This window comes from Nematolebias whitei, chromosome 7 (assembly GCF_014905685.2).
Source record: "Nematolebias whitei isolate Nwh7 chromosome 7, NemWhi1, whole genome shotgun sequence".
Taxonomy (NCBI): Eukaryota; Metazoa; Chordata; class Actinopteri; order Cyprinodontiformes; family Rivulidae; genus Nematolebias; species Nematolebias whitei.
Window position 1 is genome coordinate 25613793 of NC_056504.1, and position 12223 is coordinate 25626015.

A 12223-nucleotide genomic window follows, 5' to 3' on the forward strand; every position below is an offset into this window, starting at 1 on the left:
CGGAACAGAGGTCCATTTCCATGCTACCTTTCAGCATCTCCGGTCAGAGTGGCTGGGAATCGTCCGAAGTAGTGACGATACTCCGTTCAACAGAATAAGCTTCCTTAGAAGTTGAGAGCATTTAATGCTCGGGGTGAGATCACAGCGAGGCGTGCTGTGACTCCGCTGAAATGGATGGACCCTTGGCTCATGGTCAAATTCCATCAGCTATTTAGTTCAGCTGTAAGACTCCAGCAAGACTGCAGTCCCAGCAAGACTCCAGTAAGACTGCGTCCATTAAGACTGAAAGTTCCAGTCAGAACTCTCGTAAGACTTCAGTAAGACTTCAGTAAGACTTCAGTAAGACGAATAGTTCCAAGAAGTGTTGACTTTTAAAGGGTGTCCACTTCCTGTTACTTGGTACTTCCTGATTGGTTAACACAACCAGCAGTGGTGGAGTTTTAGTGATGTCAGAGGGTTATTAGAAGTCGCAGACAGCAGAAATGTTTTTAAGAACGGTTAGTAACAGACAGGAAAATATTTTGAAGAAGTGACAGACTTGCAAGTGCAGTAGGACGGCACTGCTGGGAAACGAGGTCAGATGGAATCAGGACGGCGAGCCGGGGTGGAGCCAAACCTTCCCGCTAGATCATCCGATCTGGGCGGGGGGAGGAGAGGGACGGAAAGTCCCTTCGTGTCAGCCGCCTCCTGAATTATGCCGGGCAGCTCCGAGAGGAGGGCACCGACGGCTGGGAGCTGTGTGGTCGCTGATGCAGAAAGGGATGCTCTGACCTACATTACCTATGTAGATTGTAAAGAGGATGGGTCCTAAGACTGATCCTTTTGGTACACCATTGTTGACTGTTAAATAACTGGAGGAATTTACGAAGTGTGTGTGTGTGTGTACACCCAAATAAAACCCCAAGCAAACCAATTGAATTAATAAAAATGACATCCTTGCAATAAAAAATGCAGTTACTGACAGTATTCAGAAGTTCTTTTTGTCCTTCAGTTCCTTACCGTTCATCTTGAAGTGCTGACCTTAGCCCCACAGCTCTATGTTGAAGAGCTGGACTCTGTTTAGCTGAACTTGCTCCAGATGGAGGGCCCTTGTACTCTAAAAATACAGGAAGCCATCACGCAGATCAACGCAACAAACTTGCATCCATATAACATCACTTTTTTGTAAAGTATTTCTTATTACCCTAAGGCAATCCACATTCTGCCTTTATTGCAACATATCCTAGAATTAAAAGACTCTGTCAAACTTATCTGCCTTCAGTGGATACCCATCATCCACTGAAAATATGTATTTTAATTTAAAACAAAGTACAAATAAAACAAGATGCACAACCATTGAGTGGCTAAAATACTATATCAAACATGAAAGGTGATTTTAACAAGTTTCTGTTCCCAAACAGTAGCAGAGGGCTGTTGAAAGAAGAAATGATGCAACAGAATGTTAACTGTGTCAACATTTTTAAAACATGTTGGGATCAAACTCAAAATGGAAAAAAAAATAAAAAAAATCTCAGTTTCAACATTTGATATTTACACTTGTCTGCATTTTGGCTATTTTAATATAATGTGAAACATGAATTTAGGCTTTGAGTGATTTTATTTATGGAATAGTGACATTATTATTGACAATTGAATGTTTTCTGGAAACCTAAGTTTATTTGAAACCACATTTGTAATATGCATGCTAATATTATCAGAAATTCTAAATAAAGAAAAAAGGCTCAATAGCTTTTTAAAACTACAAAACTAATTAGAGATTTAAAATCCATAAAGATTAAAAAGTGATTTAGCCCGAGCTGATTGCAGGAGCCTGTAACTGCTGTAACAAAGGCATCAGTGTATTCAGAGGTACTCACCGTCCTCAGGAACCACAGTCAGGGTGACGACAGTCCCGGCATCCTTGATGAGCTGAACAATGTCACTGTGAGAGAGCTCAATGATGGAGCGGCCATTGACCGCAGAGATACGGTCTCCAACGTGCAGCAGGCCGCAGCGGTCAGTGGGACTGCCTTCAATGATTCGGCCAATTTTGTGAGGGATAACTGAAAAGGCGAACAAAAAGACTAACAAAGCATTAGAATTCAGCTAGAACGCCCTTTGAGAATGTTATGTTCTGCCAGTCTCAAATGCAGCACATTATTTGTTTTCATCATTAATATACATCTTAAAAGTATATTATGTCAAACATGAAAACTGTGTTTTATATCCTAATTTATTTTTATAAATAATTTAGATAAAGGTTTGATTCTCACCACCATATGGCGGTTTGCTTTTGGATGTGAGGATAACAAAGCCAAAGCCCTCGTTCTCCCTGCGGTGGAGCGTGATGTCAAAAGACTCGTGGTCCAGTGCGCTGGGCATCGGCAGGTGAGGTAGTTTGGGAGAACCGTTCACAAGCACAGGAGCCATTTCTTGAGAATCTTCATCTGTTAGATCTGGATTGAAAAAAATACAGGTGATAATGATAATGTATTTATTTCTTACATCATAATATTTGCATATAAACAAACGTGATGATGGCACAGAGTTACATAAACATGTCATAACTTAAATTAAATTCCTTCAGTCCCTTTACCTGTCTGGAAAGACCATTACTGCAGTACAGTCTCAGGATTTTTCACAGTACTTTTTAAATAAAGAACCTTGGAGTTTTATATAAAAAAACAAAAACACAAAACTCAGTGCCAGCTGTCATTTGCCCTGTTTCTTACCTCTATAGATGACCTTCCGACGAACAGTCAGCATAACTTGCCCGTTACGGGCAGCATTGGTCATCAGGTCCAGGACCTGCTTGTGAGAGCGACCTTTGACTATCACGCCGTCTATGCCGATCAGCTCATCTCCTGCTCTGAGACGACCGTCCTTCTCTGCAGCTCCGCTGGGCACAATGGCCCCGATGTACACCTGGGGAAATACATTCTGACATGGGGTTAACAACAGAGAAATGAAATACAAAGATAGTTGTGGTATTAAAATAAATATATCAAGTTTCTAAAACCTATACTTCCTCGGGCTAAAATGTTTATACTCAAGATTTTAAAAGGTAAATACTTTGTATTTCTGAAGGATGCTTTTACATAAACAACAACTGAAATATAATAACTTCTACTTTATATTCTAGTTCTTTAGGCTGTGATGCATGCCCCTGTTGTACACTGCCTCTCGCAGAGAGACTGCTGGAAATACAAAAGTGTTCCCTCCCTCTACCAAAAAAGAAAAAGCAAGTAAAGAAAATGGATGGATGGATGGATGGATGGATGGATGGATGGATGGATACTAACTAATAATCAGACATTAATAACCACCACCAACAAATTCAAGCTGCAATGCAAAACGATAAGCAGAAAAAATAGTAGAATCTCTGGCTAACAATAAGTTGTTAATTCCCTTGGAAAAGTTAAATGAATCGTTTTTCATAGTTTTTATTTAATTTTATTGCCTTCACAAGTGACAATAAAAATGCTGGAGCATGATGAGGATTGATGATTTATGGTTTCTGCCTGGATTCATAAAAAACAAAACTGATTTATGCCAGAATAGTATGGATTTCTGATTTAAAACAATTTATTTTATTTGTCTGATAACAATATTGACTCTATGTTCACTCAAACTTATATTCAAACATTCTTAAACTAGATAAGCAGTATTTAATGCAATTCAAAACTCTGTCACATTTTCTTTCATTACGTTTTGCTTGAAGACATCTGGATGTCAATCTGTTAGCACCCAGAACGTTTTGACCTATGGATGAGGCGGCAGTTTTAGATGGAGTATCTGTTTGGCCACATGCCTGACTTCTCCCTGTCAACAGCATCACATCCTCTGTGTTTTCTATCACTGATGAATTATTTGTTTTGAGTAAGTAACCAGACCCAACTCTTTTCAAACACCATGCTTATTTTTGTAAATTCAGAGGGTTACAAAACTGCCATGGTAACACAAATAATTCCAGTCGTCTTCTGTACAAAATTAAATAATACAATTTTTCAAATTTGTAACCCAGAAGGTCGCAGCTGTTTATAGATACTTACTGGCTGCTGAGGACCTTCTCCTCCCAAAACACGGAAGCCGAAGCCTGTTTCAATGTCTCTCTTCAGAAAAACATCAATGTCTTTGGTGTGAGGTTCTGTGGATCAGAAACACTTCATCATTTATGTGTTAATATAAGATCGAGGTTTCAGGTAGTGCAAAACAAAAAGCTTAACAAAACAACTTATTTGAAGGATTTGTGAACTCTTACGTCTGCTCTCCAGGAGGGCTTTCGACTTCAGGTACATATCAGTGGTGTCTCGTTTCGGGGAGTCGGAGGAGTGCATGGTGTTGGTGCTGGAGTGGTAAGGTAAGGCCTGGGGCGTCGCGTCTGTGGTTGCGTCCAGCGTCTCTGTGCTGGCCGTCATTTCTTGTCTCTGAAAATCAATCAAAGGAACTGTCACACCACATTGCTTCATTAGGTTACGAAAAGGACAAGTTTTATGCTATGTTACACATATGGATGAACATTACAAGATAACTTAAAGTCCCAACAACTCATTATCTTAGTCAAAAGGCTGAGCATCTAATTGTGATGAATAATTAAAGCCCTAGAAGTCACTTCACTAGTTCACACTTTTCAATTACGCAGACTGTTTTCACGGATAAGTCTATTTTATACAGAGAACTAAGCAATAAGATTCTGATGTATAATAAAATCCAGGAAAGAAGGCGAAGATTTCCCAAAGGCTGTAACAGGCCTCTTCATGCAGAAAGGGCAACATATTTTATCTAAAAGTATTGTATTATTAATACCGCCATATCTAAAGAGGCTCATCCAATCCTCATTACCCCTGCAATCCCCAGACAATAGCCCAAAGAGTATGAATAGTGAGGGGAAGTAATTAAGACTGTTTTTGAAAGCAAACAAAAGGAGCCGACCAGAAAGATAATCAATATTCAAATTTATTGCTATCATTTAATTTGATGCAACAGAGTGGCTTACTGGTTAAGCTGGAGGACAAAATGCTTTCAAATTAAATTGAGGAATATGTCCCCGTGGGTAACGATAATGAAGAAAGAAGAAAAGACACATTTTTACTCACAGGCTTTAATGTCTTCACGGGGGATGTCTGACCTATGGAGTGACAAAGATGGACAACAAGAATATTGTTAAAAATGATGGTTAGTGACATTTGGAGAAGAAAAAAAACAAGTGTCACTGAAGCACAGTCCTCTAGATGGCACTGTCTCTCTGATTAAAAGAGCTGGGGTAAACATGGAAAATACACCAGCAGTTACTCAAAACTCACTAAAAAAGGCTCCATTAGGAAATATTTATCCATCCATGAGATTAAAGATACATACAGAACTGCAAACTGAGTGTGGGACAAAGAAAGTAGGTGAGAACTTGAGTCTTGTATCCGTACACCTTCATGACTGATTATTCTCTTTGAGCTCTTTGTTCCCTGTACAACACACCCACATGTTTCATCTCAAGTCCTCAGACAGATCCCCACAGATCATCTCACACAGTCCCATCTCTTCTCCTCTCCTCCTCAACCTCCTCATCTTAATTGAATTAGCAAATACTCCTCTGGAGCTAGCTGCCCTCTGGGCTTGGACAAACACTTGGCCTGATGAGAGGCTAATGGAGCCTGATGCACTGTGCAAAAAGAAGACACAAACAACATTTTTATGCTTTACTGTGAATTTCCCTGTCACCAAAGACCTTCCTGAAGCACATACAGCCGCATCTCTTTCTCCACTATTCTAAGCATCTGTTTTATCCTATTGCTTACAGCAAAGCACTCAAATGCATCTGGAAATGGGAAGCCTCTTCCAAGTTGTCTAATTAGCAGTTAAATCTGAAATTAGAACTTCAGCCATGCTCATATATGTTTCAACAGTGGAATCATGCAGGACCCCAGTGGAGTAGTACATAGCAACGATGGCACAGCAGTAAATGTGAGTAGCGTGGGTTGTTTGGGCAATGAGGGAAGAATGCTCAGGCGTGGTTAGGGGAAGGAAGCCCCAGAGGAGCTTCTCTTTATGGCTGTTTAACCATGGATCTTTTAGAGGCCATGGATAAAGAGGCATGCAGAAATCCCCTACGCTCTACTGATGATCAAAGCCAATCTGGGGTTCATCGACTTGCACAGTGAGACCCTCGGGCAGCCGAAGATGGAAGAAGGAAGCATTTGAAGGGTGCCTTCCCTTCTTCCAACACTCCATGGAAGCAAGTACATCCCTATACTTATATAATGCTGTCTTATATTTATAACAGAAAGCACAACGCCTCATTGGGTGTTGTCATAAACAGAGGTGGTTTGAATGGAGGCACAGAGTGGCAAATGCTTGGGATGTGCTGTTCACATTTCTAAAAAAGCTGCAAGGGATGGAAAGACAAAGCTCTTGCAAACTGGATCTGATCATCTGCAGTAGCTGATAGTACTACAAGATCTGTTCAGTTAAAAACACAGTGGTCTCTCTCAGTGATTTTACACAGACTGCAGACAAAGTGGCATCTTTACTCAGTGCTTCCAGCCAGAACACCACCTCACCTCCTATCAATATAAGCACTCTGACCTCACCTCCAATGGGCACTGCAGAAAATGCATTCACAGTAATAACAAATAATGGAAAACACATTCAGGCATAAAATCATGAGAACAAAAAATGATTGCGACAACATGAAAAAGAGCAAGGAACAAAAAAGAAACAACATAAACATACAGCTGACCAGACCCTCAAATGTATGGATATGTACAGACACAGATGAATTTGTTGACCTTCCACAATAATAGGATTAATAATAAAACACAACTGATGTGACTGAAGCCAAAAAGCTCCTGTTTTGTTCCTTCAGTCTTAGAAATGTTTCCCAGAAACTTCTAGGCTTGTTAGCATGCATTTTGGCTAAGTCCTGTTTGGCTTTTCGGGTTTTCCTGCCAATAGAGGATCCCTTCTGGGTCTTTTTAAATGAAGCCAAGTATGACTCCAATTGTGATGTACAATGTGATCAGAAATTTATCAGATCAATCTGAAGTTGCATTTCCTCTTGCATTCACAAACTGGGAGGTTGGCTATACAGTCACATGAACCTCATACTTTTTAATAATGTCAACTATGGTCACACGAACATAAAGCTGCCTGGAGATGGTCTTGTAGTCTTTAAAATAGATAGACGTAATCTTCTTTCAGGGCTACTTAGACAGATCTAACGTTTGCTTTCTCTGCTCCATGTTTAGTGTAATGCACCAAAGGTTCATACAATTATATTACAAGTATATCTTTGTAAAATTGTAAGAAAATAATTTCTTTAAAAAAATTGCAGTCACATACTATCATTAGATAATTAGTTTCAACAGAATCACTTTTTAAGACAAATGGAGAATTGTTTCAATGAGCTGTAAAGATACAAACAAATTTATCTGCATTTGTACATTAAGATAAATATACATTTAGATAGAAAAAATGTTTGTTGTTGATTTAGTTAGTCTCACCTCCTCTCAGAACAAGCAGATTGACCTCACTGCCAACTGGAAAGTCTTTAAGGATGTCCACCACTTGTGCATGGCTAAGCGTTTGGACATTTTGCCTGTTGATCTCCTTAATTACATCTCCTTTTTGTAGTCCACGGCACCACTGGGCATCCAGGATCATCTTCACTTTCTGGCCAAGGGGGCAGTCAGCAATGGCAAACCCAAATCCTCCAGGTCCCTTGACTAGCGGCACACTTACCAGCTCTGGCTGAAGCATTCCTGAGACCCCCTCGCCTCTCTCGGGCTGCCTCCCATTGGGCAAGGCCGCCACAACAGGCCTGCCACTGGCATCGGTAGTAACATAGTGGAGCTCTTGTGAGGAGCCATGGAGGACATTACCTTTCACCAGCAGTGGCTGTCCATTGATGAGAGGAACAGCTGTTACCACTTCTCCACCATGCAGGGCCTGCTGTGGCTGAGAGGCTGGGGGAGGGGGAGGAGGGGGAAGCGGGTCATCGCTGTCTACATCCACATCAGGGGGAAGTGGGTACCCACGGCAAAGAACCAAGTCTGCATACTGGTTGATGGGAATAGATTGAAACATCTTCACCACCTCCGGATGAGTCTTCCCAAGCACACATTTCCCGTTAATTTCAACAATCACATCACCTACAGGGGAAAAAAAAAAAAACATCATTAGAGGAAAAGGTTTTTCAGAGAGTCCAGATAGACATGACTTCTCAACATTTCTTTGAAAAATTGCTTCTTGTTTCTTTGAAATCTTCCTTTTCATTTATTTTCACACACACAAACATACATCTCCCCACAAAAACATCTCAAAGTGTCACAAGCATGAACAAAAGACTGTACTTGAGGAAAAAAAAAGAAAAAAATTTTTTTTTTTGACAGTCTTGGAGTTGCTTTTATTCTCTTACTGATCCCAAGGGATATTGTTAGGTCAAATGAGTACCAGAGAGTTATGATTAATGTCTCCATGTGTATCACACTTTTATTATAACACAACTTCAAAACATTTTCCGCAATATTGCAGAAATTAAATTAGACAATCATAGATCTTTCTGCTAGCTTAATGAGATTAAATTCTTGCTCTATATGGTATTTTTCTGTAGTCAATAGTACAAAAACCTATAGAGAAGTTTGCTCACCGGACGCCATCTTGTTGTCTTGGGCAGCAGGGCCGTCGCTGAGCACATTCTTCACCTGCAGGAACTCGTCTGTGCGGTCACCTCCTATGATAGTAAATCCAAAACCTTGGGAGCTTTTTTTCAGAGCAGTGTGGTACAGCTCTCCCTTCAGCTGACTGGGGTCGGCAGTGAAGCCCAGTGACCCTCGTTTGCCTGTGCAAAATATGGACACATGTTTATTGCCCTTTACCAAAGTCAAATACATTTTTTGTTTTTGTCTTTTTCTGTGTGTTCATATGTTTGTTTAGCATTAAAATATCTTATGAACCAGTAGACAAAATGTAACATGAACTTTCAGAAAGGAATAATCAGAATCAGAATCAGCTTTATTGTCATTGCACCAAAGCACAACAACATTACATTTCAGTACAGCCCGTCCGAGAAAACAAACAAACAGACATGGGGAGACAGAGGTGTCTAAGGCCGCATCCTTTGGGAGGTGCTGCACTTTTCAGTTATATTAAAAAAGAGAAACATGAGGGGAGGTATAAAAAAATATATATCATATCTCACACTGTGTCCTATACGGGACACAGTGTGAAAGTTGCCAAAAAAGTCCTCAGCACAGAAACTGCAACGTACTGATGACATAATACATTTATGCATGAGGAGGCCAACAAAGGTCTGTGGACATGGCCAGATAGTTCCAAAGTCCTGAAACGAGATGGTGCTGTATCTATCAGCCAGCTCAGCTCTGACACAGGTCCACAGATGTCCTTGGGAAGGGAGCGGGTAGGGGGGAGAGCAGAGCTTCTTGTTCACATACTGTCTAGGAGAGTTTGAGATAGTTGGCCAATTCAAGGCCACGCAGGGGAGCCTGATTCAATTAACAATTATTTTGGGTCAGGACGACTCTGCTTGATTTCTGTCTGCCTTCATAGTTCTACTGGTACATCTCAATGGTGACTCCAAACTGCCAAATTTTGTGGTCAACATCGCTGGACTGAGCTTGTAGCTTCTTCAAGGTCAATTTCTTTTCGCCAGCGAGTTTCAGGAACCGCAAGTGGCCTACGATTCTCAGAAATCGCGTCCAGCTTAGGACTCAGCTCACACAGCATCTGAGTCTGAGTGCTTATCGCTCGGCACATTCCTTCACACAATCCAGGCAGCCTCACAATGGCCAGAACAGCTACCGACGTTTCCAGCATTTGTCGATATGCCAGGTAACTGCCAACTCCAAAAAGCAGAAATCCTATTCTCATAAATCCAATTATGTATGCGTCTTCTACATCCTCAGTTGGCAATATTGACAGTCACATGATTTTTCACTGCACCCCAGAATCCATCGTGTATTCAGCTGCAAGTGTCCCTTTAAGTCATGAGGACTCTCCTCCGCCCAGTTTTCTCGTTGAGAAAATTTCATCACTAGTGCTGAGAGACCAGCTGACCAGATACATAATTTACAATTCAGAAGATATGTAAAGAGAGGCTCTGATAGGGTTCACAGGACAAAGAGCAAAGCAGGAGGGAAGCAGGGGTGGGAGGGAAAGTATCCACCTTCGTCGAGAGCAGAATGGATGTACATTAAATTTTTGGAGTTAACCATTCAACATGGCCACAACGGCTAATTGACCCATGCAAATACAAACATGACTACAATTCAGTGAATTTTACAAATGCTGAATTAAAACTTGACATGGTAGTACCTGAGAGTCATTCTCAACATAAGTGCTAACAGATAATGTGACACGCAAGTGATATGAAGTAATTTAAGGAATGTTAGGCATTTAGTTACCTTGTTTTTGTGTGTGGGGAGTGTCTTTATAAAATAATGAGTGAATTACAGGCTTTGTAATTTTCAAATGCAAACCCCAAACAATGCATCTCATCAAACTCAACAAAAATTAACATGACATCCTCTTGAAAGACTATAAAATAGGAACGTGGCTGCGCTGAACCTTAATTATACACATTACAAGCAAAAAAATCAACCTATTAATCAGTCATTTTCTAATTACCAGACATGATACATCTTTAAACCTTATAAACCCATCATTACAGACCTTTCGGTGCAGACTCGTTAAAGAGTGTCAACAGATAAAATTACAGCTTTTCTGTCCTTCACTCCATTACAAAAACTATAGAGCAGAGCAGTCATGCACCACTTCTGTCTCATTTAGCCTTTTGTTTGTCTACTCCTACTCTGTTTAATATATTATAAAGAAAATAAATGATTGTTGTATAAATTTGTACATATAAAAAAAGACTTAAGGTCATTGCCAGCATTAATATGGAGCAGCAGCTTGGCTGTGACACAAGTAATACAAAAGATAACCAACTCTCAGGGTCACACTGCATTTAACTGAGGAGCTTCCTTATCGGTCAGTCCTGCAGTATCAGCACTTTACATCACCAGCACACACTTTTTGTTTTAGCTGCCTGATGGTCTGTGACCTGGGCTGCATTATTACTGCGACTCAAAAAAACGATAAAACTGAAAGAAGCCAATGATGTGTTAATGGTCCTGCAACTATACTTTTTCCTCAAGGACTGTGCTTTCAGTCACTTTAAATTTGTCAATAATAAAAGCACTAAGCATTTAAAAAAGGATGCATTTAATTGTTGCATACAATTTGTTTAACCCTTGAGTTGTCCTTTTTAAACATTCATATTCCTTAGGGGAATGCTCAACCACCTTATTTAACTGCTTAAATTACTAATTTTATTTTTTTTCCCACAAAAAACAGTCAGTATTTTAGAACTAACTCAGCGTGAAATAAATATATCAAATTTAACTTACTTTTTTAAAATTTTAACTCCTTAAAAGTCTTTATAAACAACCCTTCACATTTCAGTTTTAAAAAAATTCTTAAATATTTTACAGCAATTTATTAAAAATTTAAGGCATTAGACAGTGTGGAAAATAAGATTTTAGATTTTATTAGGTTGCCGCGTGACTTCTCAGTTTTACAAACTGTTAAATTATAGTTTGAGTGGTAAATCATTACATATCAAACTTATTTGTCAAAGAGATTTGAAAATAGAGTACACAAATGAAGAATGGCTGGAGGTCGTATTGGAGAGCAGTAAATATGTGAAAGAAGACAGAAATAAATTCATACAGTATAAAGTGTTGTATATATATTATCATACTCCTACCAGACTGCACAGAATGAAACTAATGACAGACAATTTGTGCTGGAAATGTAAAAAAGAGGTGGGGACATATTTACACTGTTTTTGGGAATGTCCTCTGGTTACACCTTTTTGGACTAAAGTCTTGAAGGTTTTGAGTACCTGGTTTGGCTCAGAAGTTCCTCGGACCCCAGAACTGTGTTTACTGGGAGACAGATCTCAAATGCCGGACATTTCCAAATGAGTCCTTTCAGTTATTATGGTCAGTCTTGTGACAGCATCCAGGATTATCTTAAAACATTGGAAGACCACACCATGAGGTCATGCTCAGTAACTTGAAAGGGAGCAGAGATACAGATTGGGACAGTTTTTGGGACTCACTAAAAAGTGTGACATAAGACCTTTGTATGACCTAAAATGATACTGCTTTGTCTTATGTTTTTAATTTTTTGTTTCTCGATTTTCTGGATTCTTGAATAATCCCAACTA

At 39.8% G+C, this 12223-nt stretch overlaps 1 protein-coding gene across 1 annotated transcript in view; it reads right to left on the reverse strand.

Moving 5' to 3' along the window:
* Positions 1-737: 737 nt before the first annotated feature.
* Positions 738-12223, reverse strand: part of LOC119411766 (membrane-associated guanylate kinase, WW and PDZ domain-containing protein 3) — a gene marked incomplete in the record, with an annotated part of 451370 nt that continues 439884 nt past the window's right edge. Inside the window, 10 exon segments of the mRNA XM_037678691.1 lie at positions 738-780; positions 1000-1096; positions 1857-2042; positions 2253-2435; positions 2712-2919; positions 4032-4126; positions 4241-4406; positions 5076-5107; positions 7476-8123; positions 8621-8812. Coding sequence (XP_037534619.1) covers positions 777-780; positions 1000-1096; positions 1857-2042; positions 2253-2435; positions 2712-2919; positions 4032-4126; positions 4241-4406; positions 5076-5107; positions 7476-8123; positions 8621-8812 — 1811 coding nt within the window.